This window comes from Gopherus flavomarginatus, chromosome 24, assembly GCF_025201925.1.
Source record: "Gopherus flavomarginatus isolate rGopFla2 chromosome 24, rGopFla2.mat.asm, whole genome shotgun sequence".
NCBI classification, from domain to species: Eukaryota; Metazoa; Chordata; order Testudines; family Testudinidae; genus Gopherus; species Gopherus flavomarginatus.
The window spans coordinates 7494001-7521060 of NC_066640.1; the positions used below are offsets into that span (position 1 = coordinate 7494001).

The 27060-nt window shown below is 50.2% G+C and overlaps 2 protein-coding genes across 2 annotated transcripts; one reads left to right on the forward strand and one right to left on the reverse strand.

The window, feature by feature from the left end:
* Nucleotides 1–27: 27 nt before the first annotated feature.
* LOC127040288 (la-related protein 6-like) lies at nucleotides 28–14093 on the forward strand. The gene is made up of 4 exons (XM_050934265.1): nucleotides 28–80; nucleotides 7217–7393; nucleotides 9592–9802; nucleotides 13027–14093. Exons 2-4 carry the CDS (start codon nucleotides 7227–7229, stop codon nucleotides 14086–14088), a joined length of 1440 nt encoding a protein of 479 aa, XP_050790222.1. The 5' UTR covers nucleotides 28–80; nucleotides 7217–7226; the 3' UTR covers nucleotides 14089–14093.
* A 2554-nt stretch (nucleotides 14094–16647) lies between these two features.
* On the reverse strand, nucleotides 16648–23591 carry PRR22 (proline rich 22). The gene is made up of 3 exons (XM_050934280.1): nucleotides 22121–23591; nucleotides 21823–21885; nucleotides 16648–20042 (listed from the first exon to the last, which is right to left on the reverse strand). The coding sequence occupies exons 1-3, from the start codon at nucleotides 22329–22331 to the stop codon at nucleotides 18892–18894; spliced, it is 1425 nt and encodes a 474-aa protein (XP_050790237.1). The 5' UTR covers nucleotides 22332–23591; the 3' UTR covers nucleotides 16648–18891.
* Nucleotides 23592–27060: the final 3469 nt, after the last annotated feature.

Consider the following 27060-nt stretch of genomic DNA (forward strand, 5'->3'; position numbering starts at 1 on the left):
TCCTGTCAGACACCAGGCCGTGGCTAACGGAGACCAAGCACCATGTATCCCTCCAGAGCAAAGAGCGAACTGGGATCAATGTAAGAGATGCAGTTAAAGGACTGGGGTTGGTTATTAAATAATAAAATTAGCCATGTAAGCAATGACGACCTCCAGGCAAAGGGGTGCCGCTTGGGCCAGGAAGGGTTTTCCGAGTCTGGGAGGGATTGGAACAGGTCAGCTGGTGGACACGGGTGACAGGCCCCCAGGAAACATGCGTGTGGGAGACAATAGGAGAAGCAAAGTTAGCTGAACCCCCTAACTGCTCATTTCAGCACCTACACTCTGATACCTCAATTCAAGCAGCCGAGGCCAAAGCCTTACCTCGTGTATCCAGATGGGTTAGTAAAAACCCAGCAAACATCACAGAACTTGATTTAACAACACCACCTCTTACCTAGCGCTTTTCCTCAGTCGATCTCAAAACACTTCACAAAGGAGGCCAGAGACATATCCCTCATTTTACGGATGGGGAAACTGAGGCATAAAGAGGGGAAGTGACTTGCCCCAGATCACCCAGCAGGCCAGTGGAAGAGCAAGGAATGGGACTCAGAAAACCTGGGTTCTAATCTAGTGATCTGTCCTCAAGGCCATCCTGCCTTCCCTAAGACTAATGGGAGGCCATGTGATCCGGAGCATAGAGCACTAGACAAGGACTTGGGAGACCCGAGTTCTGTCCTGGCTCTGGCACTGACCTGCTGTGGAACCTCAGCTAAGTCACTTTGCTGTTCTGTGCCTCAATTTCCCCATCTAAGAAACAGGCAGAATAATATTTGCCTCCTTTGTAAAATGCTTTGAGATCTCTGGATAAAGAACGCCAGACAAGAATTAGGTAGACCAGAGAAGAAATATTACAGCAAGAATCCCAAAGAGCTGCTCCCATCACAGGGCAGGAAAAAAACAAACAAACAAACCCACGAACACCCTGCACAGAAGAGACACATGTTTAATTCTGCACTCTCCCACCTTCGTCAGATCTACGGGGAAGTGAAAAGGGTCAGTCCCGAAGGAGGAACAGAAGACCTCTAAATAAAACCAAGGAGGACAATGGCTCCCTCTTTCTTGAGGGCCCCTAACAGGTGGCTATCAGCACAGCTCCCCACCCAGTCACTGACAATAGAAATCTGGCATGTGGCAGCTCCGCCTCTGCAGCTGAACAGGGCTGGAGAAGGAAGCCTTCTGAGACCGGGAAGCGGCTGCAGAGTCACCACCATGGTGGCACCGAGATGAACGTTAGTAACTGGCTGACATTATTGTCTGGAATCATTTTATTCCCATTTTTTCCCTCTTTTTAAGATGGTATTTCTGGAGTCGGTTGATCTCCAATCCTGTCACGTGACAGGGACATTTAGTCACATGGAGCCAGAAAGTAAAGCATTGGCTTCTTGCCAGCACACCCCAGTCTTACGTCCTTATTCCACATGGCAAATCCTGCCATCAGATGGTCAGTGCTAACTTCGGCTGGACAGGAAGCAGTGAGTTAGCCAGAGGGAGGCGTGCCCCATCTACCCAGACACTCTGTTAATACAAGACACAGGAGGTAGTCATTCTGCACCAGCAAAGCCTGAGCTGTGTCCGGCTTCGGGCACCGGACTTCAAGAAAGATGTGACCAAATTGGACACGGTGCCCGGAGGAGAGCAACAAGAACAAGAAAAAATTTAGCAAACCTGGACTCTGAGGAAGGGTTGAAAGAAATGGACACGTTTAGTCTAGAGCAGAGTTTCTCAAACTTTTTGATACCAGGGACCTGCTTTGTGCCTTCCTAAACTGTGTCAGGGAGATCTCAGGGACCGGCGCCAGTCCTCGGACTGGTCACTGAGAAACACTGGTCTAGAGAAGAGAAGGCTGGGGTGGAGGGACCACATGATAAGAGCCTTCAAATATATAAAAGGTTGATATCAAAGAGGACAGTGATCGGTTCTTCTCAGTGGACATGGAAAACAAGGAATCAACTTAATTAGCAGGAAGGGAGATTTAGGTTGATAATAGGAAAAAACTATCTAGAAGGAAAGCCAAGCCCTGGAACAGGTCATCTAAGGAGGTAGTGGAATCCCCATCCCTGGAAGTTTCAAAAAACAGCTAGACAAACGCCTGTCAGGGAGTGTTTAGGTTGACTTGGTCCTGCCTCAGAACAGGGGGTTGGACTAGATGACCTCACAAGGTCCCTTCCACCCCGGAATTTCTAGGATCACAAAATAGCCTGCGTCTGCCAGGGTTAGAGGCAGTTCAGTGCCTGAGTTATTGAAGGCAGGGAAGGAAGGAGAACTTTAACTGTCAGTTTCCCTCAGCACCGGAAACCCCATGCCACCCAGGCTCAGCCAAGTGTGGAAGTTGCACTGACAACTGGTCACGTTACAAGTTCCCCATGCACGACCTCCACAGGTGCAGTGGGGCGAATTCCTCTTTCAAGAGAGACCCGTCGGGCTGCTTTGCACAGGCCCTGACCGAAGGAAAGCAGTCGCATTTCCAACTCTTGGAAGAGTGAAATCTTCCTTTGCCCAAATCCCATCTCGGAGCTGGCTTGGTTGGAAGGTTTTACGTCAGATTTGTACATTTTCTTCATTGGGAACTAAAACGTGGTGCTTTCCCACCCCCACGTGCCCACTGCAATCCGGTGGCATGGGAGCATCTCAGAAACACCTGCCCCAATGCCCCTCAATCCTGTTCTGCAGCGCCCCACTCTGCTCTTCCAGCCCTGGCCTCCCCATGTAGGTACAGCTCAGGCTAGGCCCCTCAGACCTGCTCTGTAACAGCCCCTGCATCCAGCGCCCCCCATAAAACCCTGCGAATGCACTGCATACCTGACTTGCAGCCCTCTGCTATCCCAGTTTGACCCCTCTCCAGCAGGGCCAAAGTCCTGACCCACAATGCCCCCAGCTATCATCCCCTCGACTCACAGAGCTTACATGAAATACAGCCCCAGGCTTGATCAGTTTTGCTCATGGGAAGCTGTAGAAGTCCCCCTCCTAACATGGTTTGAATGGAGAGCTGTTACCAGGGAGAGGTTGGGATACCAGGGGCCAGAGCTGCTGAAAGGGTACATGGCTTGTGTGCACATGGCCACGGCATCACACTGATTCTGGGGCCTCCCCCAGGGGTGGGTGCACACACACAGGTCGAGGGGTACAGCTCTGTTCATGGCATACTTACAGAGAAAATCAATACATAACTACTCTTGCTGGACAGTTGCAACACAACACATCATCATTACAGACAAGAACCACAAAACAGGGAGAGACAAAGCAGACTGCTGCCTAAAACAGAGAGGCATAACTCACCCAACCTTACTAGCCTGGCTGTCTGCAGACTGCCTGCTGCTAGCTCAGAACACATGCTTCCCTACAGAGCTTCCTAAGCTGCAAGCAGGACCAGGAAAACCCTCTGAAATTTAAAGTGATGGCCTACAATGTTAAAACCATTTGCAGTGCCCTGCAGGGACAAATCCTTGTGACAGTTTAAGGAGAAGGAATCTGTGTCCTCACAAGTCATCCTCTGTCATTGGTTTTTAACACAGGACGGGGGGATCTGGGGTTTTTATCTCAAGCCTCAGTGGCAATGCTGGAGATCATCACCCCGAGTCCTCCCCTGAACAGCATGGCCAATCCTTTCCATTATGTTGCCAGGGTGAGCATTAGGCAGTAGTAAACGGTGCAGGCTGGGCTTTACCTCCACCCTCCTCAGATGTAGGGGGAAGTGAAGAGTGCAGAATTAAACACGCATCTCTTCTTCGCAAGGCGGTTGTGGGTTTCTTTTTTTCCTGCCCTGAAGCAAAACCCAGCTGGGGTCCCACCACCCTGTCTCCACCAAGCAATCAGTAGGACACTACATCTGTAACTGCAGTCCCCCCAGACACAGCACTTCGTGACAAACGTTACAATGGGAGTAAGCATCTATTCGCTCAGCCGCATTAGGAGAATGGTATAATAACGTGGACCATTGAAAGCCAGGGCATTAGCATTTAGGTCCCATCAACAAGCTGAACTCAGACCCCATATCTGCCCCTCCCACTCACAATCCAGCCTAACCCTCGAGCTGGGTAAATGACGCATCCATTGCCCAGCCTAACTCAGACCTGTTACCGCTATGGTCCAATCCCCATGCTCACTGTGGCCCATAGACCACCCTACATGGGTATCTTTCTTACCTGCCAGAAGCTACCACTGAATCAACTCAGCTTTAAACCTCCCCAGCTGAGCCCACTAAAGCTACAAAAGGGTTTAAAAGAGGGAACAATGGGGGAGGCAAGGGGTGGATGGTTTGGTGGAGGCAGTGTTGTCTAATGGTTGGAACAGAGGACTGGGAAGCAGGACTCCTAGGTTATATCCTAGCTCTGTTAGAGGAGTTTTGTCTTGGGCCAGAGCATGTGTGTAAAACAGGACTCCTGGGTTCTATCCCAGCTCTGGGAGGGAGCCCAGCCATGGGTTAGAGCTCATTATTCTGGTTGGTTCTGCAACCCTGTGTGACCCAGCCCACTTCGAGGCTTAGATGTGCTCTGCCCCCAAATCCCCAGCATGAATCATAGAAGATTAGGGTTGGAAGGGAACTCAGGATATCATTTTGTCCAACCCTCTGCTCAAAGCAGGACTAATCCCCAGACAGATTTTTACCCCAGTTCCCTAAATGGCCCCCTCAAGGATTGAACTCACAACCCTGGATTTAGCAGGCCAATACTCAAACCACTGAGCTATCCCTCCCCCCTTTTGTAGAGCTCGGACTGGGACCTGCCTGGCTTGGACTCTGCTCTACTTTTTAACTGTAGCTAAAATGCAGACAATGGTCAGCGCCTCCTTGTCCGTATGCCCAGCAAACCCCAGCACTTACTTGGCAATGGTGTTCTCCGGTCTTCTGCTGTTGGTATGAGCCACGCAGAGTGAGTGCTCAGCCGGGCTCTCTTCTCTCCTGGTCAGAGGAGCACCCTGGAGCTGCAGCTGGCCGCAGCACGTGTCCTCCTGCTCACTGAACCGCTTCCAAAGCACGGCGGGGAAGACATTGAAGACAGGAGTTCTTGTTTCTTCAGCTGCACAGTTCCTCTTTTAGGAGGCAGAAGGTGAATTGCTGATGTGGAAAAGCCCTTGAGTAACCAGCTCCGTGGGACATCCCAAATGAGCGCTGAGTCCCCAGAGGCCGAGATGGGAGAGCCGTCCATCCACCATCCATCTGGTTCCCTGTGGTCCATTTCCCCGCTCCCTTGTTCCACAGCCCAGCAGAGCTCAGCGCATGGAACGTTTAAAACTCCTGCAGCGCCACCTCCGGGTTCCCGGTCCGAATTTCAATGTGTCGCCCTTAGTTCTAGCCCCTTCTACTGCTCCAGCTCTGATTTGTCCTGGTCCTTGCATCCTGCAGACAGTTCACAGGCCCAGCCCCAGCACTTGGTTACAGCTACTTAGTGTATTAATAGAAAAATAACAAAACGTGCTATCAAAAGCGAGCTGGAATGCAGGCAGACAAATGCACTTGTGTGGCACTTGGGGACAGAGCTGGCTGGGAATTCCCCTGGCATAGGGGTGGGGAAGGCCAGTCTGGCATCCAGGCGATAGGGTGCTCCTGGCATGGAGGTATTACCAAGGAAAGAGGGCCTGGTGGAATTTAGAGCAGCCTTGGCGCTGCTCCGATCTGCTGGGAGATCAGCTGGGGCCAAGGCTCCAGGGAGCACATTTGTGCTATGTGATTGGCACAGGTCAGAGTGGGTCCACAATCGGGATTGGGGTGGGGGGTTGTGTTTTTCTTTCTTCTCCACCCCCTTTCTGTATTGATTCCATCCCAGGGTTTCCCTCCAGCCATCGCCCCCTCCCCCCAGGACAGGAAAAGGCACCTGGTTCCCATATCTTCACTCCCTGCCCATTAGTGAACACCTTCCCCAGCTGAATGCCAGCCCCACCAGACAGCTGCTACAGAGCGTCTCCTTCTGGTCAAAGCAGGGAACTTCCTGTGACTACAGCATCATCTCTGTTCTAGGAGCTGACCGCTGGCCTGGTCTTTGTAGGTTTGAGCAGAAACCAGCTGCACCCAGGTTTCATTTGGGTGGGAGGAGATGCTGCTGGAGCTATCAGAGCAGGGCCAGCTCCACCCCCCTGCTCGAGCACATTCCCTGCTGTTTAATAGCTTGCTTTTCACTGACGGGAGTGGATGCTGCCTGCCTGCCTGCCTCTTTACAGATGGTTCACGTGCAAGAACCGTGCTGCCATCAGCATCACCCACCAGCCCAGGGGTGCGAAAAGGAAGTAGCCTTGGAACTTGGGGTCCTGCTTCTGTCGCCCTTGCTAGCCTTCACAAAGGGCAAGAGGCAGCATTTCAGCAGCTGATCTAAATTAATCATTTAAATTAGAGCTGGGGATGCAAAAGGCCCCCCTGAAAGTTCCCTTTCCCAGCAGTCACAGACAGGGCTCACCAACTTCTGCCAGTCTTGAGCTTAACATGCCTACAAAGGCAGGGTTAGCTTTGCAATTCCCCCTCCCCTATAATATATCTGGTGAAAGACATTAAAAGCCCAGAGCAGAGCTCCCAGGGCACGCCTGCTAGGAAACCAAGTGCAGCCTGAGGCTCTGCCCTATTTCCTGCAGGAGTCTCATGCAGAGCAGGTGAAGCTATTTAACCTGAGAACACATTTCACCTGGATGCTCATTTGCCTCCTCTTAGCAGCCAGGGCAGCCCCCAAGCTCTGCTGCGTCGTTTCCTGGGTGGGCCTGGCTTTCATTATAAGCCAGTGGCCTAGGGGATCCTCTCTCTGTATTGTTAGTAGGGCCAGTTTGTGGGTGGGGGAGGGAAAGGAAAAAAAACTTAGGGGTATCCACAATGTAGCAGAAGGAGCTGGTGGGTTCTTAGTGCATCTTCACCTGGTGAAACAGGTAAGAAACTGGTGTTTGCACCTGCTTTCTCCTGCCTTTAGGCCTGAACCTTTCCTAGAGTCCATCAGTTATTTTTTGGGGTGTAGTGTTAATCCCTGCTGGGGGGAGGGGAGTGTGATATGTGCCCTGGGCTCCCAGTCACACTCTCATTACTGAATTTGTAATGAAAGAGGTGCTGGCGTTCAAGCAATTTTTATATTCATAAGGGCTATGACCTCCCAAGCCCAGAGGTGCTGGGGCTTAGCCCGATCACTAATTAACCACTGTCTCATTCAATACGAGGCATTTAAGCTGCTTGTGACTGTCCTCTGTGTTCCTTATATCTTGCTAGATGAAGCACCATGTCGTCCCGTGGTTCCTTGGTGGCCCTGGGGCTTGGTTCCCAACCCAGGTGCAGCACCCCTATGCAAGTGCAAACAACCCCCTTTTCTACTCTGCACTTCCTTCCGCACAAGAGCCAGCCTCTCCCCCCAGCCAGCCAGGAAGACTTCTTTGAGAACTTTGATGGGTATGTGTCTACTATCTATTTATCCGCGGGCTGCCCCTCCCTGACAGCCCTGGAGATAAGGCCCTAGGTATCTACGGATTCCTGGCAGTACCCTGCCATATGCTGCATCTCCTAAAGGAACCAGCTCTGGGAGAGAGAAGGGAGTTGAGGGCTCCCTTCAATTCTCTGCCTCTGCTGAGACTGCAGCTGCTGCCCAATGTCAGCTGCTGGGAGTTAGACCAAGACCCCAACACCCTTTACATGATTCTCCAAAAAGACCTTTGATATTATCCGCCTCTGTTGGCTACTGATCTGGACTTGAGCTAGTTCCCCTCTAACCTAGCGCCAATAGGCTGGAGTCAGCTAGTTCCCAGTGGGCTTGGCGCTGCAGCGTCTTGCCGCTTGGGTAGCCCTTTACCCCAGGGCACAGCGGGTGTGGAATGCTCCTGTGCTGAGTTATTACTGGTTTGAGTAGTACTAGCAGCTCGAGACTATTGGGGGGGCCCCTTGGTGCTGGGTACTGTCCGAACGCATGGTGAGATGGCCTCTGGCCTGACGTGCCAACTGTCTACATGGATGAGACCGAGGTGCAGAGAAGGTCCTTGCTTGCGATCTCACAGCTGATCAGTGACCGAGCTGGGCAATGGGGAAATGACCCCATTATGGCTTTTAACCTATGGCTAAAATCAATACTCTTCTCACCTGGCTTTCTCACACCAGCCTGGAGCTACCTGCTCAGTGCCGGCTGGGTATCCATGGGACCCCTTCCCTGCACTACGCCCAGGAGAGGCAACGGTGTTTGTAACTTGGAAGCTCTCAGTGGAACCGATTCTCTGTGGGCTTCTGGTCCCCTTTTATTGTATGTATGCTGGCCAGATGCATGGACATGGGGGAGAATCCTGGGGGTGGGGAAGGGAGTTGGTATCAAATAGGAGGAACTTCTTCCTAGCCTCTCCCTTAAAGAGCCTTGCCCCACCTTCACCCAGGGTGTCTCTGCCAGGGAGTTAGATGCAAGCAAAGAAACGTGAGACTGGAAGGGACATCCATAGGTCATCTATTCCAGTCCCCTGCACTTAAGGCAGGACTGAACTCTCCCATTGATAATTAAGGGGCTCTCCTGTTCCCCGGGGCTCTATGCCGACTACAGCAGAGATCCCCCCCCTAGTATTACAGGCTGAGAACTGTAACATGGGAATGAAACCCTTATCTTACTCCCCACTCCTTCAAAGGGACCCAGTTTCAGGAGATGGCAGGGGATGAGGGGCATGGAGGGGGAATTAATCAAGAAACCAGCTCTTGTAGAGATTGTGGGAGGGAGCCTGACTGACCTAACAGCTCGTCCCTCCCAAATGTACCATACCCTGGGCTTCCCTCCTTAGTCACATGGTGCCAAAGCATTACAATGATGATCTTGCTTGCAGGGTATAACTAGTGGGCAGCAACAGAGTCAGGGTGAGAACAGGTCTTATGGGTAATACACTGAGTATTTGCACCACAGCTAGCAATCAGCATTTCTTTCAAGAGCTATATGCTCGAATGTCTGGTTAAACAAGGCTTAACGCTATTTGCAATAGCACCAGCCGCTTGCATCCTAATGTTGCAGTCATTCCAGAGACTATTCCATCCCCTCTTGAAACAAATCCTTGGGTATCTCTTGAGCTCCTGTCTAGGGTGTTTGAACGGCTTTCCCCCAAGTGAGCACCTCGACAGCCCATCTGCACAAGCAATAATAATAACTGGAACAGAGCCCTGGTCTCTGGTGTCCCAGTTCTGTTCCTTTAGCTGTGCACCACACTCACTTCCCTGACCTTGTGGCCCAAATAGGTAGGGACACGTGGGTATCTTTCTATGCCCACCCAGTAGTAGCACTTCCAATCCATCTGCGCTCCTGGTCTCTAACCCAGTCACCCCACCCCACCTCTCTGTGGCTGAGTGGTGCTGACCCAGTCTGCAATGCAGATCACTTCAGGAACAGCAGGGGGGAAAGTGCTGTTTACCTGCACTGAGGGCTGGAAACCCCTCTGGGATTTCCTTGTATTAATGAATCCTAAAGGCGTTGCCTCAGTTGCAGCCACACCAGGGTACCTGGGTGTTTGTCTGTAACTGGTGACAGCTAGTGACAGGTGCCCACTGTAAGTGATCCAGGCCCGTGTGCAGACCCAGCTCAAGGCCTGGGTGCTTGTTAACCTTGGGCGGAATCCCGGCTGTCTTGCTTGTAGGAGCTTCTATGACCTGAATGACATTTTTGGGGCCGACTCATTGGAGTGCGACTCCTCGGTGCCCGACGCGCAGCTGATCCAGAGGATTGTGTCTCAAGTGGAGTTCTACTTGTCTGACGAGAACCTGGCCAAGGACGCCTTCCTCCTCAAGCACGTTCAGAAGAACAAACTGGGCTTCGTCAGCATCAAACTGCTGACTTCTTTCAAGAAGGTGGGTGGTTCCCTCTTGCCGCTCACAGCCTGGTGCATGTGATTAGAGCCGTGTTTCTCAAATGCGGCTGCATGCCGCCACCCGGGGCTTTTCTTGTGGCCACAGCCTCCTGGGCTGTGATTGTCCTCCCCACCCCTTCCAAAGCAGGGCCTCCTCCCTATTGCTCCTGGATGCCCCTGTTGCTTCTTGGTGTTGGTTGCTGGGGCCACCATCAGGGGTTGGGCCCTGCCCCCCTCTGGAATCACGGGAGGCACAATGCTGTAGGAGTAGGCACCCAGTGAGTCCCCTGGGAAGATAGGGGTGGTGGGGCTCAGGTTTTAGGCTTCAGCTCAGGGATGGCAGGGCAGCAGGCTTTGGCTGTGGGGCTTTAGGGTCCAGCCCATTGGCTTCGGGCTCCATCCTCTGGTCCTGTCCTTCACCTGCGGGACTTTGGGCTCTAGTTGCAGGGCTCCAGCCCTCGCTGCCTCCCCCAGCGCCCCCGCCCCAGTCCCATCTCCCCTGGCCCTCCCACAGGGCTTAATTTGTCCCCAGGCTTGGCGGGGCTGAGTAAGGCTGCTGTGAAAAGTGATACTTGTATGTTTGTTAATATCACTTTTCACAACAGACTTACTAGCTAGCAATAAATAAATTACCATGATTTGGATGTGTCTATGTGCATATTTATTTGGTTTGCCTAAAGCTAATTAGGGAAAAGTGAGAGAGTGGCCATGAGCCAGAGTTGGTGGCCGCACTCTGAGGCCACTAAAACATTTGTCCGGAGAACCCCTGGACTAGAAGGAAGCTAGGACTGGGTATAAGTGCTGTAGCCTTTAAGAGGAAGGACCAAGCCAATATCGTGATCACATGCTGAAGCGTAGCTTGACCTCCTCTGCCCTTACAGGGCTCAACTTTGACCTGAGTCATGGCCTGCCCCCTGGCCATTTCAAATGGATACAGCATTCCTCGCCCCTCCTCATCCTAAACTGCTGTGCAGCCTGGCTCTGTTATCAGTTGTGCTTCACCCCAGAGGTGGCTGCATTTCAGAGGCAGATGGAAGTGGGCGGCTTGTAAAGTCTTTTAGGATCTTTTGGGATGAAAATTGCTCGATGTAGATGTTAAGATTTAACTGTTTGGCACAGATTTTCACAAATGAGGGGGCCTCAAGTTAGGTTCTTAAATTGCATGATTGGCTCTGGGAAGGAAAAGCCATCTAATTTTCAGAAGTGCTGGGAAAGAAGCAACATTCATTGCCTACTTGAGGAGGTAGTGGTTGTCCAGCACTGGTAGAAATGGGGTCCTTTACTTGTGAGACTAACCTCAGGTTCCTATTTTGAGAACTTGGCCTAAACAGACATGTCAGTGGCCTTTTATGGAATTCTACATATTCAAGCTCTGACTCATGTTAGCTTGTGGGTGAATGTTGTGTGTGTGTGTGTGTGTGCTGTGACTGTACGTGATCAGTCTGCTTGAATACACAAAGGCCTATCCAAACTGCTTCAAATTTCGTCAAACCATCCTCTGCTGGCTACAGATTGGACACACTTCACTTGAAGCAGGAAGGACCTTGCTTTTTAAGGGTGGAGTGGTACAAGGGTGGTTAAACATTGGAATGAATTGCCTAGGGAGGTTGTGGAATCTCCATCTCTGGAGATATTTAAGAGTAGGTTAGATAAATGTCCATCAGGGATGGTCTAGACAGTATTTGGTCCTGCCATGAGGGCAGGAGACTGGACTCGATGACCTCTCGAGGTCCCTTCCAGTCCTAGAGTCTATGAATCCTGCTGGAAAGATAGTCTTCACCTTAGCCGTACCCAGTCAGCTATCTGTCCATATTCAAACCAAGCAAAGGCACCTAACCGAGAGTGATTACCCACTGGTGGAGGTGAGGGGGAATCTACCAAGGGAAGTGTTGGGTTCTTCATAATCTTCAAATCAAAAAAAATTTCTGGAAGAGGAGGTTTAGCCAAACATGTTACTGGGATCAGTACAGGTGTATCTGGATGGAAGTTTCTGAGCTGTGTTATGCAGGAGGTCGGACTCAATGACCTAATGGTCCCTTCCAGCCATACCATCTATGAAACCTCTGTTCTCTTCCTCCCCTTGAAAATAAGTTAGAACCAAACTCTGCGCTGCAGACAGCTGAGCTCTTCTCATTTCTGGCTACTGGTCTGGGGGGAACCCAAGTGCTAGCTAGACTTCTGTGAAAGCAGCTGAGGGCAAATTGGAGAAGCTTTGTTCCTAGAGGTCACTCTGCCATAGTAGGGAAAGGAGAGGTGAACAGATGGGCTTTAGAACCTGAGGACAGCAGTAGGAGAAGGGAACAAGAAAAGCAGAGGAACGGAGCGGGCGGGAAGAGGAGGACATAATTGTATTAAGAGACCAGTTAAAGCACATCAACACTCAGCATGTGCTGGTGGTTCCCCAGAGATGCCACCTGATAAGTAGTGGGCAGTTAGGGCAAGCCTCTCTGGATGATGCATGCTATGGAAAAGCTATGAGAGCACCCAAGATGAACACTTGTCAGCGACAAACTATTCTTGCTCCCTGCACACCCTGTTTCCGTAACTGGTGTCGTTTTAAGATGGAGCTTGTTAAACCTTTGGGATTCTATGCCTGGATTGCCTGCAATGGCAGGGAACTGGCCTCAGTGACCCAAGAGGACTCTTCTGGTAACCCTCTGGGATCTCCGGCCCTGTTCCATTGAGCAGCGTGCGCTTGTGGGGCTCTGTCTGAATAGCCAAGGGCCAAGCGCATGCTGGACAGCGTCAGGGCACATTCCTCTCGGGCAACATGCTTCAGCTCGGAGCGGGAGGCTTCCCTCCAGCAGGAAGAGGTAGGGAGACACTCTCCACAGAGCGTTTGGAGCAGGGCAATTTCTGGCAGCTCCCACCAGAGTGACATTTTTATTTGTCTCTTTGCCCTGGTGCTTCCCTCCTGGATCTGATCCATACGCAACTTTCCCACTGCCTGTCTTCTAGCACAGACGCACTGGGGGTGAAATGCTGCCCAGGGCTGGGATGAGGATAAAGGAGGCGGGAACACCATTCTGACTGGCTGCTTGGGGGGTGTGCGCGAAAGGAACTGAGGGCATGTGGGGAGCTGTTTCCCCCTTTCCCTAGCTGCACATGGACAGTAGCAGAGCTTCTGGTGTAGAGGGTTCTGTGCAGGTACATACCAAGAGTAGGGGGAGTCTTTGAATATCCTCATGGCAGGAGAACATTGTTTCCCTTTTCTCTTGCTGACAGGTGAAATACCTAACTCGAGACTGGAGGCTCACTCTCTACGCCCTGCAGTTCTCAGAGCTGCTGGAGGTGAACGAAGAAGGGACTAAGGTGAGAAGGAAAATTCCCATCCCGGAGTCTCTCCTGAGCATCCCACCAAGCAAGCTGCTCCTGGCCTGGGACCTCCTACCCCAGGAACAGGGAGTGTCGCCACCGCTCCAGAAGAGCTTCATTGAGACCATCACTAAAATGTTCAGCCCCTTTGGCGCCATTGCTTCCATCCGCATCCTGAGGCCAGGCAAGAAGCTGCCTTCTGACGTGAAGAAGTATTCCTCCCGCTACCCTGAGCTCCTGACCAAGTGCTGCGCTTTGGTGGAGTATGAAAACCTGGAGAGTGCCAGGAAGGCTTATGAGGAGCTGAACCGTGGCCAGGGCTCCCCCAGCAGGGAGAGCATCAAGGTGGTTCGTCTCTCCGGGAAGGGCTCCAAAAAGAAGAGTGGGGATGACATGGAAGAGGTGGAGCTGGTGGACCAGCTAGGCAGGAAGCAGCAGGCATCGGAGACGCTGGCCTATGCTGCGGGAGACTCTTTCTTCTGCAGCTCTTCAGAGTCCGACAGCATGCTGGCTTCCCCTCCCATCCCAATGCAGAAGTATCTCTCTACTCCGGTGTGGTCTGCCTGCAGCCTGGGCGTGAGCTTCAAACCCGGCTTCTTCAGCAGCCCTCAGGTCAGCCCTCTTCTCTCCAATAAAAGTCTGGCTCACCCGCACTGCCCTTCACCCCTGGCTGCCGAGCTGGGCAATGGTGGCTCCTCCAGCCCAGACACCAGTCCCGAGTTCCGACAATTGTCCGATTCCTGCTGGGACAGCGGGATTGGCTCTGGCAGCTCATGGGTCCAGCGGCGACGGGTGGCTGCCCATAGCCAGTCTCTGGAAACGAGAGTTCTACCCTGCAGCTCTCTGGCATTAAGAAAGATGCCAGATTCCTTTGGCCTTCGACCTGGAGTGATGCGCCTGCCTCATGGGCCAGATGGCACCAAAGGCTTCTACAACAGCATTGGGAGAGGAAAGCTGGTCCTAAGACACTAGTGTGTCATTGTGGTTCTTTTGGGTTTTTTTTTTGTTCTTCTCTCAAGTAAATTAACCTCTTTCCAGGGTCACTGGGATATCTGCTAACCACATAAGCACAGCCCTGCGGGAAGCTGGAGTCTGAAGTATTAGAAACTTAGGGGTTAAGAGGGATGGTCAACGAACAGTCGGCTTGGGAGGTGAGATGCTGAGGAAGAGGATGTACCAAACAACCACCATTTCTCTCTCGCTGTAGTGGCTGCTTCTGTCCATGTGCTGTCTAGTATCTAGACTTTCTAAGCTGAGCCATGCTGCTGAGATTTTATTGTAGCTAAGGGTTTTATTCCACTAACTCCCAAGCTATCCACTACCAAATAGTTGCATGTATATCTCAGCCTGCACCTATCACTAGCAAGACTCGGAGACTTTGTTCCTCTTTCTGATCCAGTAATGTAGCCTTCAGTTCTCAGAGCAGTGTCACCTAGGAGGGAGTTTATACCCTTTCAGAACCAGTCTTTCAGGATGCGTTACTCTGTAACGGCACAGCATGGCAGCAGATGATGTAAATAGGTTGTTTCTAAATGGAGTATTATCTGTGTTGACATGAGAGGTTATGCAGATGGAATGTGAAAATGATCAATAAAGAGAGTTGAAGTATTCCAGGCACCTGCTGTACCATTCGAGCCGTTGCTTTCTCCTTGCATGTCTTTCCTGGGTTCCTTGCAGGCTGCAAAAATATCTCCCTTTTTGAACACTTTCTGCTTTCAAAATGAGTTTCCTAGCAAAGGGCTGCTCATTTCATCCTGTACCTAGGCTGTTTCACTGCCTCCTGCCAGGGATAAAATTCAAGTCCTCTTACCCCAAAGGAATAGACACTTATCCCACAGACTCAGAGAATCTTCACTATTGGTATGGGTTCTATGACACAATTAGCAGATCTGCCCTCTACAGGATGGAATCAAGGCACTGTTTCATTACTGATCAGCCACTGGCAAGGTAGTTTTGGGGTGAGAGTCCCTTCCCCACCCACGTAGACTTTGTCTCCAAAGCAGCTTGTTTTGTTCGTTCAATGAAAAGGTGCCACGTTCTCTCCCCTAGAACCTACATGGTTGTAGACACTACTTCTGTGTCTGCTCTGAATACTGTTCTTGGTAAAACTTTTAATAGGAGATTTGCAAAGAGGGGAAAAAAATGGGGGAGCTATGGGGGGTTAGCATCCTTGCGGGAGATGGGTAAGTACTAAATTATCTACCTTCCAGGACTATAGTAAGGTTGAAATTACTAGTTTGCAGCTGAGGATTCTGCATTGTTTTACAAAGTGCTTTCTACAGCCTGGTTAACGCTTCAAAATTAACTTGCCTGAGCTACATTGCTCAGTGGTCTGACAAATTCACACCCCAGAATACTGTACCCCTGGTGTAGATGTGGTCAGTCTAGCTCCTGCCACTCAAGGAGGTGGATTACCTACCTCAATAGGAGAACCTCTTCCATGGCAGAAGGAAGTGTCTAGATAGAACCTATTTGCACAATAGTGCTTTGTACACAACAATGTGGTTTCTCCAGGGAATTCTAATGCAGCTGCTTAATGTAATGGCATCCCTGGCTGGGATCACCAGCAGGGATCAAACCAGGTTGTCTGTGTGAGCCTCCACTACTTAAGTGATAGGGAAAAGTCCATCAACTCAGCGGTTCTCAACCTTTCCAGACTGTCCCCATTTCAGGAGCCTAGTTTGTCTTGTGTACCCCAAGCTTTACCTCCCTTAAAAACAGGGTGACCAGACAGCACATGTGAAAAATCAGGACAGGGGGTGGGGGGTAATAGGAGCCTATATAAGAAAAAGACCCCAAAATCAGGACATCTGGTCACCCTAATTAAAAATAACAGGGCCACTGAAACAATTTGTAGTGCAAGGTGCTGAGAGCCATTGAACCAGACTATAAACCCTCTATATGATGGAAACCACTTCAAGCCAGGGGGTGCTGCTGCCACCCCTAGTTCTATGAATGATAGTGTCATCTCCTGCCTCAGTGAGGCCCCAGGCTGCTAGGGGCTGCTCATAGTGAGAGACAGTCCCTGCCCTATGGAGTTTACAGTCCAAACAAGACACATAGTAGTAAAATGGAGCCTCTACTAGAATAGAGACAACTGCACTGAATGACGGTGTTTACAAATCCACCCTAGGAGTGCAGAAGCCAGGGTGCATGATGGGTGCATGACATATACAATTGCTATTAAACAAAAAAAAAATTCAATAATTATTTAATCAAAAACCTGGTAAATAATAAAAAGGTACCTTTGGAGGGAAAAAACAGAACTGCATTTGTTTCACAGCCTGCAACTTGGAAAGAACTTCCCCCTTTCAAAATGGTTTGTGGATTAATGTTGTGAGCCCCCCTCCTACTATGGACATGACAGTAATTGGATTTGATGCATATCATACAAAGCTACCTATTTATGAGGCAGCTGTAGCAGAGCTGGAGGGGGTAAAGAAGCAGAGGCCATCTGAAATGTAATTGTGGGAACAGGTTTGAAAACAAATGATTTTATTGTAGTATACAGTTTTATCTGGCATTTTAAAGCACCTCTCCAGGGTTCTAGGTGCTTGTAAAGCAAAGCTGTATAACGTACATATGGCTATATAAATAATCTTTACATAAACACTTGCCCACTGACCCCATCTTTTGAAATATAAATCACCCAGTTCACTGAACTTCCACACCTTAATTGGCTCCTCCATCCAACCAACCCTTATCGCTGAACTTGCCCCTTTGAGGAAAAGCTGGGGCACTAGATGAGTCTTGTGTTTGCTTTGGAGCTCATCCATTCTGGGCTGTTTTGGAACAAAGGAGGAGTAGCGAGTAGCTGTATCTAGGCTCCCTAGATGGAAGATGCCCTATGCCACCAGCTTAAGCTGGGGGGCTGCTGGCTTTTGGGCCCCTGCAAATTGCAACTGTGATGGCGTAGCATGGAGACATTAGGAGCAGGAACGTCCCAAGCTGTTCAGGGCTTTATAGATCAAAACTCCCTCTATCAGTCCTGCCTAGAAACCAATCAGGAGTCTGCACTGGCTTCTGAGCAGCGATGTAACAAGGTGTCTGCGTGAAGCAGTACTCCATGAAGGAAGGAATGTCAGACCTGTGGTCCATCTAGTCCACTATCCTGTCTCCAACAGGGGCTAGTTCCAGATGCTTCAGAGCAAGGTGCTAGTGAACCCCTTGGAAGTGGACTGGTTCCTTTAATCTCAGAGGATGGCCCATTGAAACAGGCTCTCACCAAGTGAAGGAACAGTCTGCCTGTGATGAGGATGTAACCTCCACTTGCCCTATGAGGATCAGCTTGTGGCCTGCTCTAGGTGAGAGCCAGAAAATGGCTGGGTCTGCCCCCAGGTTGTCATGGTGGCCCTGAGAAACTGAACTAACCCCCATGAGTCATCATTTGCATAGACAGCGAAGTCACCAAGGACAATGATCCTCATTGGCTCCACCGCCGCAGCAGAGAGAAGCTGAATCACCCCTGCCAGGCTCTGCAGTGGTGTGATCTATGCATCAGGCCATCATAGCATTCACACATTAAATGCACGATCGGTTGCACCCCAGACCCAGCTAGCAAGAAACAGGAAGCAAGCTTAGGCAGAGGCACCTGCTGCTACCTGCAGACTCTCCCACAGCCTCCAGGCAGTAGTAGGGTGACCAGATAGCAAGAGTGAAAAATCGGGACAAGGCCTTCATCTTCTCAACTACCTCTGCTGGGCCAAGAGGGGAAGAAGGGATATCCCCTCCCCACTGCACACACCAGGCGCAGCCGCCTGATCCAGCACCAAGGACCTGGGGCCTTGTTGTGTGCCCAGGGCCTATGATGTGACCAGTTACATCCCGACTGTGGGGCACATGGGTGAAGGGGAGCCACAGAAGAGGAGATCCCAGAGGTGGGCATAGAGGAGCTGCTGGGAGCTAATTCACACCCTGAGCCGTCCCTCCCCGGCTCCTCTAAACGTCATTTGAAGGGAGCCCTATAATAGTTACAGAGTCCAATCATCATGCACTCTGAGACCATTCAACCTGGTGCCCCATTGCCATGAACCTATGGTCCACTTGCTGGATCCACACTCCCACTCCAGCTCGGGTTAGAACCCCACAGCTGGCAACCCACTGCCATGCACCCCGGGCTGGGCAGGACTGTGGGGTTCCGTGCTTTCACTGCAGGCCTCCTTTCCCACTGCCCAGCACCTTGGATGGTCCAAGGGAGGGTGTCCAATGGGGGTGTCTACTCTGACCATCCTGAGTCGTATTTGACACACCCACTTTGCAGGCTCTTAAGGCACCCACAGCTGGAATAAATCCCCCCATTTGCACTGACTAATGCCGGTTTTTGTTGAAACTGGCTTTCTTTGAAGAAGGAAAGCCAATTAATTTCCCCAGGGACTTTCTGCACCTCTGGGAATCAGCCCCCAACGCACCCCTGAAAGGCAGTTATGGTGACAGTCTGAATTAGTCATGCACAGATAGATCTATATTCTAAGAGACCAGCCACTCATTGACCAACTGTAATATCTGGGAATGATGAGTGACTGACATTGGACTCAATCTGGAGGATTTAATCACCCTGGCAGACACATGGCCCGTTTTCGTCTCCTTCCCCTCTATTGCAGCATGTGGGACGCACTTAGAACCTTCTCTTAAATGCGGGCACAGATTGGGTTTCTGGCTAGATCACTTTTAATAGAATAATAGTAGGATGGTTCACTAGGCTCAGTCATTAACTGCAACCCCGCAGCCCTGCTCCAGCCCAGTTTTGCTTCCGTACAGCTGCTCCAAAAGTGCTAGTCAGATGCCTGTCACTGGGCATTCCTGCCTGTCCGATGTGCTGCTCTCCTGTGCAGAGGTAGGTTTATTTTTGCTGTCTGTCTGCTTTCGTTTCTTTATTGATGCGCTGCTGAGCTTCTCTTTTCCTTGGGGCTCTTGCCTGGGGTCCTGGAGCGACCCACTGTTTTGGGGAGGCTGCAGCACCCGCTCCAAATCCCACTTAGGGTCCTCATTGAAAGTTTTGAGGTCATAAAAATAATCCATGCTGGCCACTGTATTTAGGATCTCGGGCACGCTGTAGTCAAAAGACAGCAGCTCATCAGGCAGATTGAGGGACCGTATGTCGCTGGACGAGTCGTCACATGGGAAGCTGCAATCTTTGCTTTCGCTCTCGCTGGATGTGAGGGTGTGGCTTAGGTTGTCTCTGGAAACCTCCGAGTCCGAGTTAGCTGGAGAGCAATCAAACAGCTTCATGGCATCTTCCAACAAAACGTTCTCAGGCAGATCGAAGGGCTCCTCTGTGTCCAGCGCTTCGCTGTCTTCAGCTACGAGGCTGTCCTGCAGAGGACATGACACTGCCTCTGCCATCACCTGTGCGTTTGCAACACTGGGACTGGAAAGAAGGTTTTGATCTTCGATGCAAATGTCTGGGATCTGTGTATTCACTAGGAGGTTCTGACTCATGTCATTTTCTTTGAGTTCTTCCCCTTCCACCTGGAAACTATCAAACCCTTGAAACTCTGGGTTGTGGGGACTTGGCCTACCCTTAGGGTGGCAGTAGGTGCTTATCTGGAGGCTCTGCTCATTCTGGCTGAGTCCAGGCAGCGATACAAGGAGCTGGGGCAGTTTGTTGTCATTGTTCTGACCATCTTCCTGCGGCTGAGGCATCTCAAGAAACTGAGAGTCGTAGAGTGCGTTAGGGACCAAATTACCTTGTCCTGTCCCACTGGCGGGGCCCTCCTGATTGAAATAAGGTATGATGTATTGGGGGTTGCTTGGGATTGGGTGGTAAGGTGGGTAGGGGACTGTCTGGACAGGACTCTTGAGGTATCCGTGGGTGTCCAGAAGGTAAGCGCTTGGTGAACTTGACGGTTGCACGAAATTGGTCATTGCCCATTCTATGCGATATATCCGGGGATCGAAAAAGCACCCACAAGGTGCCATCTGGAAACCTGGGCAACGGAGATAAAAACATCATTCGTGGGGACCCCAGAGCTGATGAGTAAATAAATCCTCTGGGAGTGCATGACTCATCCCCAGCCAAGACCCGCCAAAGGCCAGATCCTCAGCTGGTGTAAATTGGTGGTGTAGTTCCGTTGACTTCAATGGGGCTGAGCCAGTGTACACCAGCTAAGGGTCCAGCACAAAGGATCAAAGTTCTGCTGTGGCGCAGGTAGGAGCGTAAGTTACACATCTGGGTACACATCTGGTCCAAAACCGGTGCAAGTGGAAAAATAGCGTCACTTGCACCGAACTGGGATTTGGGGCAAACACAGTCTGGAGTCAGAGGGTGCAGGTCCCATGGAATATGAAGGTCCAAGGGAACAGTGTAAGTTACATGTTTGGCGTAAACTGATCACAATGCAGGTGCTGTTGACATCACAGGGTGTGTCTAGGCTACCGGCCCAACCCTGTAGTGTAGACACAGCCTACACTGCTAGATTGGGATTTTCCATGGGGGTAGGAACACCCCCACCCTGAATGATGGTAGCGTTCCTCCATCAAAGTAGCTGCATCTCCACTAGGGGTTAGGTCGGCACTGCGATGTTCGTTAGGGATATCTTTTTTCACACCTCTGACTGATATAGAATCACAGAATCTCAGGGTTGGAAGGGACCTCAGGAGGCATCTAGTCCAACCCCCTGCTCAAAGCAGGACCAATCCCCAGACAAAATTTTACCCCAGTTCCCTAAACGGCCCCTGGGAGGATTGAACTCACAACTCTGGGTTTAGCAGGCCAATGCTAAACCACTGAGCTATCCCTCTCTCAAAGCTGCTGTGACTTAACTTTTCCATGCTGACTAAGCTGCACTGTAGCTTGCACTGATTTACCATTCAGATGGTTTGTGTGTGAAACGAGGGACGCTTACACGCCAGGGAGGGAGTATAAGGAAGAGCATCCAACAGGAGAGTGGAAGGGAAAGCAGACCTTCTCCCCGGACGCCAGGCAGCTGACTGCCTAGCACCCTTTACAGATAAGCATCTTATCTTTTACAGATGAGATTTGCAAAGGGCCTGTCATGGAATGTCCACACCAGCCCCTGAAGGGGTTAAGATGGCTAAATGGGCCAATTAACTGCCTAGGCGGTGCCTGGAGGAGGAGTCAGGGAGCTATGAGGACTAATTGAAAGCTGAAGCTCACCTGAGCAGAACTGCCAGGGCGTGTATAAAGTCAGACAGCTGGAGGCCGAATGGGGCTACAGGGAGGAGGTTTGCAGTCATTCCCCCTGAGCCTAGGGAGAGAAGGGAGCTAGGCTTGTAGGGAAGGACATGCCTGGAGGAGGGTGGAGAAAGAGATGGATAGAGGCAACATAGGAAGCAGTCCAGGGAAACCGCAGCAAGGTGTGGGACTGTACAGACCTTAGCGGCTGGGTGTAGGGTCCCCAGGCTGGAACCCTGAGAAGAGGGCAGGCCTGGGTTCCCCTACCAGCCAGTGGGGAAGTGGCAACATTGAGGCAGTGAACTGGAAGACTGCCTGGGACAGAGAGACATTGGCATGCACCTGCAGAAAGGGAGAACCAAGCCACCAAGAGGGAGCAGTCAAGTCCTGAGAGAGAGTCGGAGTGAGCATCTGCAGGAAGAGGCATCAGATGGGCAAAGCTAATCCTCCTCTATGGCCACAAGGAGGTGGTCCAGTGGTGAGTAGCGCACCCCTGAACAGTGCCCAGGTCTTAAGAAAATTCCACTTTTCTTAATTCTTATGTCTTTAAATCTTGTGTGTCCTAAACATACCTGCAGGGGGTCCAGTGAAAACGTCTTTCTCTTGACTTGGGGGATGGTACAGGTTGGATGGTCCTGAAATAGCAACACCGAAAAGTCACAAGGCCCCATTATGAAACAATGCTTTATTTGATGAACATTTTGAAAGGGTGTAAAATTATTAACTTCAAAGGATTAAAGAAAATTGGAAGAGAGTGAAAAGGAGAGAACCCAGCAGCATATTCCTGAAGAGAATACCCAGGACTCATGAATCTGAGGGGGAGAATTTAAAAGAGGAATAGACAGCAGAATAGAGCATTAGTTCTCTTACCTACTGATGCAGGGTTGTCTGGAAGGACAAAGGTTTGAAGTGGCCGGTTTGACTGGCCCTCCGATTGATCTAAGGGTCTGGGACCATAGGCATCATGTTGCTGGTAGAATGGTTTTGGTTGCTGCATAATTGCTGTGTCAGTCTGAAGGACAGTCAGGTTACACGACTGCTCTCTGGGTGTATCTAGGAGAATGGGCTCCAGTGTTGCCATGACTGAGAAGTTCTGTTTTGATGGTTACTCAGGAAAGAATTCCAGGTAACAACTGAGGTTCTAAGTCCCCTAAAAGTGCTGAGATAGGTTACTCCAAAGGTAATGACTATCTGAGTTTTATGGTAGGAATTTAAAAAAAAAAAATCAAGCCGTAAAAGTTTGATCCTGGGATTGCCTTGTCTGGGGAGAATGGGTGGTGTTGCCATGAGATGTTTCAACAAGGGTTGGTTAAAGTGTGACCTACAGGACATGGAGTTCTTGCAAGATGAGAACTGGTGCCTCATCTTTAATGTGGCCCATGCAAAGCGCCATCTCTTGCAGCTCAGCATAAAATGAATGTGTTGCTTCTTCATTTAATCCTTCAACACCTCAGCTAGTTCATCAGGTAAATCTCTGCTCCATTTCCTCTTCCAGGCTCATCTGCATGTGCACTCCCCCATGCACTCTCTAGCTTCTCTCTCAGCTGTATCTGGCACAAACTTGCATTTTCCCATGGAACTTTCCCCAAGTGCACATGTTCTCAGGAAGTGCAGGACACCAAAGGGATTGGTGGGTGCTAACGATCCTCCATGCTCGCCGAGAGCTCATCTCCAGGGGTGGGATAGTAACCAATGTAGATCCTCCCTGCCCTGGGAGGGAGCAGAGGCCAAAATGGGCTTAAGCTGCCTCTGAACGAATGCTCCATAGCTGCCATCTTACCTCCTTTGCTTTGCCCAAGGCAGCAGGCAAGAGCTTCCTTCCTGGTTGAGGCGACTCAGCGAAGTGGGCAGTGAGATCAGTGGCCCTGACACTGAATACCAGGGGTGTGGTTCTCTGTTCACTTACTCTGATGCACTCACTGCAGTCCATGGCGTTGTCCTCATGTGAGTAGATGGAGAACTCCCTCACCTCGAGTGCTTAGTGTGGCTCTGTCTGAGGTCCAGCAGGCAGGTGGCTCTGCTGTGTTGAGCTAGGAGCTTCCCCACATCCCAGGCCCTTCGGGAAACCGGGCTCATGCCAATATCCCATAGGTCTGTGACATCACAAGGGCTCTGCGTATTCTACGGATGGAACTGAAAGACTGCGGGGAGGATCCTTGCAAGGCTGGGAGATGGTGGCCTGACTGGCCAGGGTGAGAGGAGACGTTGGCATAGGAGGAGGATGTAATATTATTACTTTTGTCTTCAGGGAGTTTTTATGGTGATGTCTCACACACCACACAACAAAACCTTCTAGCAGCAGTTCCAACTTCCTGTGTATTTTCCACAGATAATCACTCTTATGAACTCTGAAGTGAGGTGTTTTACCCACGAAAGCTTATGCCCAAATAAATCTGTTAGTCTTTAAGTTGCCACAGGATTCCTTGTTGATTTTGTGGATACAGACTAACACGGCTACCCCCTGATCATATGAACTCTGCTGCAAATATTCTTAAATGTGTACTCCTACTTTATCCAGCCAGTCTTAGATAGATCAGATGGCCTGCCACCACATAGCACAGAGGTCTGTCCTCTTCGCGGGGACAGCTTGGCTTCACTCCCATGACTGCAATGGGAGAGAGAGTGATCACCTTAACTTAAGGCAACTTCTGGTCCCCCTCCACCGAGAGCAAGGTGAGCTCTCTAAAGGAGACGTTACGCGCCAGTCTCTGCTTAAGGAGAAACTTTGGTTGCTGAAGAATAACAGCAGAAAAACCAACAGTTCATCCTAAAGAATTAAAAATAAACCACCCAACTACACAATTGCACCAGCTCTACTCAAGAGTCACCTCTCTGCTAACTTTTGTGCAGATAGAAAATGCCCAGGGAAATGACCAGGGACAAAAGCTCTGACAAAATGCAACTTAAAAAAAATTAATATTAAAATTACCTGACTAATTAATGGATGAACTCAGAAAATCCACTCGGTACTTCCAAAGTAAGTGGTGTAATTTTGGGGAACATACCCTGTACTCTTCAGACTCCGCAAAGAAAACAAATCCCTACTCTAAGTGGAAAGTGGTTTTAGATACGTTGGACAAGTCTGATACAGTTGGTTGGCTGGGAGGAGGAATGAGAGCCCGATGAGCAAGGATGATGTGTACAGTTCAGAGTGCTTTGATAAAGGGGCCAGTGCATGGCACCGTTATAGTCAGAGAATAATGGTTGGAGTTTCATTTCTCTGGCATCCAATGGGGGCAAGTCCAAGGAAATCTCCAACTGTGATAAGAGGTTTGGAAAATCAAAGCCTCTATCTGGAGAGTGACATAAGCTAAAAACGAAGGCGTGAAACGAGGGAGGCGAGCATCCGTCAGATCTGCCCATCCTTCCCTAGCAAGAAGGCTGGCTTCTAGCAAAATCAGGGATTCAAAACTTAAGGGGGAGAAATTAAAAAGCACATTCTCACAAGTTGTACTTTTCCCCAAGGTTTGCAGACCACATAAGTCTATCCATCAGCTACACCTGGTCACCTCACAAATTCATCTTGCTAACTGACTTAAACACTGCAAGGGATTTTGCAAATTCGGGTGTTAAGGATAGATTTACAGCTCCCATTTGCCCTCTTTACAAATGTTTTTAAATATGCAAGAGGAATATTAAAATAATTCATTGAATGCACATTGGCTTTGTAGTTTAGGCAGCTGGTATTAATTGTTGTTAATACATGGCTCTTATCATGCTTTTTTATCAAGATCTCAAAGCGTTTTATAAAGGAGGGTCTGAATCATTGTCCCATTTTACAGATGAAGAAATTGAGGCCCAGATATGGGGAAGTGCTGCAAATGGATCTCTTTTGCATTTCATTATTAATTCTAAATTTGTGGGTTTTCATGACTTTTTTTTGGGGTGAAATTTCCAAACAAAAATTAAACCTTTGAGTGACCTCAATTTCACTGCAAAAAAAGAAATGAACAAAAAGAGAAATTAGGGATTTCACCTGTTTTGTTTCCAAATCAACTATTTCTGCACATTTCCCGCCCCTCAAAACAAAAGATCTGGGGACGTGGAATCAGGTGAAATGAGACTGTGGACAATTTTGCGAAATAATTAGTTAAAATCATATCTGCAGTTTCACCCCACTCTAAAAATAACACTATATTTACAACACATTGCACTACCAAGATTATCCTCTCCTATTCGGGAGATGCCAGCCCTGGCTCTGTTACAGCTGAGCTGAATTTTGCATTTAAAGCAGAGATTTGTGTTCTTTGTATGAAAAACATCCTGTATCCTCGAAGTTGCAACACTTACTCTGAGTACCAAATTCATTTACAAATAATCCCCTTCATTAGTTTGAGTTAAAAATAACTTTTAAATTTGGTACCTTTTTTTTTGTCCCAGACGACCTCAGCTCTGTTATTGTCTATTCATTCAAAAACTGGCAGAGAAGTGATTCTTGTGGAATAGGTAGATTTTGAAAATATTTTTTAGGATTAATGGTAATTTGTTCCTGTTCTTCATAATTGAAAGTTTCTCCTTTAGCAGAGGCTGAATACAAAAAAGGTCTATTGCGGAGAATTCCATGAAGAATTGCCCTATTTCAAAATAGCCACCATCCTCCATTGTCAATAGTTACAGATGGCCACCTTGTGCATGAGTTTGGGCATCTGTTAAATGGGTGGAATTAGATGTACCTTCCTCACAAGGGTGGTGAGGAGGTTTCATTAACTATCCGCCAAGTGCTTTGATGGTCTTGAATAGCCATGCCCCCTACTGGATGGGATGAGAACTACTCAGCTGTGTGTCATAGGCCCCCTGCTGCTAATGTGGATTCTCCTTTAGCCGGTGCAGCAGGGTCTTTACTTTTGGAGCAGGAGGGCCTGAGTTCTGTCCCTGACTGGCCCACGGCCTGCAGTGCAGGGTAACCCCCAGAGAACTGCTAAGTGGCTTGCATCTTGCATGGCACTCTCACGTTTGGCAACACCACCTGCAGCTCAGATGGGAGAGAAAGAGACACCCCCATAGCAAAAGTCTCTGCCACTGGCCTCTAGGGGAAGGTGCCCTCGCTCCCCCAGTCTCCCCTACTCTGGTCTCCCCACTTCTCTCTGCCCTGCACCTCCCACATGGGCTAGGCTCTTTGCTCAACGCAGCTGTGCTTCCTGCTGAGATGATGAGTGCTTCTCCTTCTTGCTCCTTCCTGTGCTGGCCACCCTGTGACTTTGCCGTGGGCTCTCCCCCAGCCCCCTCTGGGTCCGTCGCTGGAGGAGAGGGCTGAGGGCATACTGGGCACTGACCAGCTGACCTGGAAGATGGCTGGGGCTGGGTGCCAGGCCTAACTGTGGTCCGGCTGGGTTAAGTACCTGGGTATGGGGCCCCAGGCCACTGTTGCAGCTCATGAGGGGTGGTTCCTGGCTGCTGTAGCCTCTGGGCTCTGGCTCCATAGACAAACTGGACCAGGAGGCCTCTTAGAGTGGGAAAAGGGGAGGTGCAGCCAGACCCTCCTGGAGCAGAGGGCCCTGTGTGGCCCCTGGATCTCCCTGCCCTGGGGGTAGCGGGTGCTGCTTGTATGTGGGGAGAAGCCCCTATGGCCTGACCTCTCTGTTGGGAGCCCCCTGATGGGGGAGACACATTCCTACCACTTGTGCAGGGCCCTGAGGTCTCCCCAGTCCTATAAGGACCCATACAGGAGTGTGGGGCACTGAGACCACCCCTGCCCCATAGGGAACCCTGCCTGTGTGAAGTAAGAGAGCAGCAGGGAGGGCAGGAGGAAGGTTCCCAGCACACCGAAAGGAGAGCGGCAGCAGCAAGCTGGGGTGTCCCTCAGTCCGGGA

What these genes read in the sequence shown, in the direction of transcription:
- LOC127040288 (XM_050934265.1), top strand. Translation starts at nt 7,227, where the DNA reads ATGTCGTCCCGTGGTTCCTTGGTGGCCCTGGGGCTTGGTTCCCAACCC. An exon ending in TTCTTTGAGAACTTTGATGG is followed by an intron (nt 7,394 to 9,591) that starts GTATGTGTCTAC and finishes TCTTGCTTGTAG; the next exon opens with GAGCTTCTATGACCTGAATG. An exon ending in TGCTGACTTCTTTCAAGAAG is followed by an intron (nt 9,803 to 13,026) that starts GTGGGTGGTTCC and finishes TCTTGCTGACAG; the next exon opens with GTGAAATACCTAACTCGAGA.
- PRR22 (XM_050934280.1), bottom strand. Translation starts at nt 22,331, where the DNA reads ATGGCAACACTGGAGCCCATTCTCCTAGATACACCCAGAGAGCAGTCG. An exon ending in AGACAACCCTGCATCAGTAG is followed by an intron (nt 21,886 to 22,120) that starts GTAAGAGAACTA and finishes TTGCTATTTCAG; the next exon opens with GACCATCCAACCTGTACCAT. An exon ending in TTTCACTGGACCCCCTGCAG is followed by an intron (nt 20,043 to 21,822) that starts GTATGTTTAGGA and finishes TCCGTTGCCCAG; the next exon opens with GTTTCCAGATGGCACCTTGT.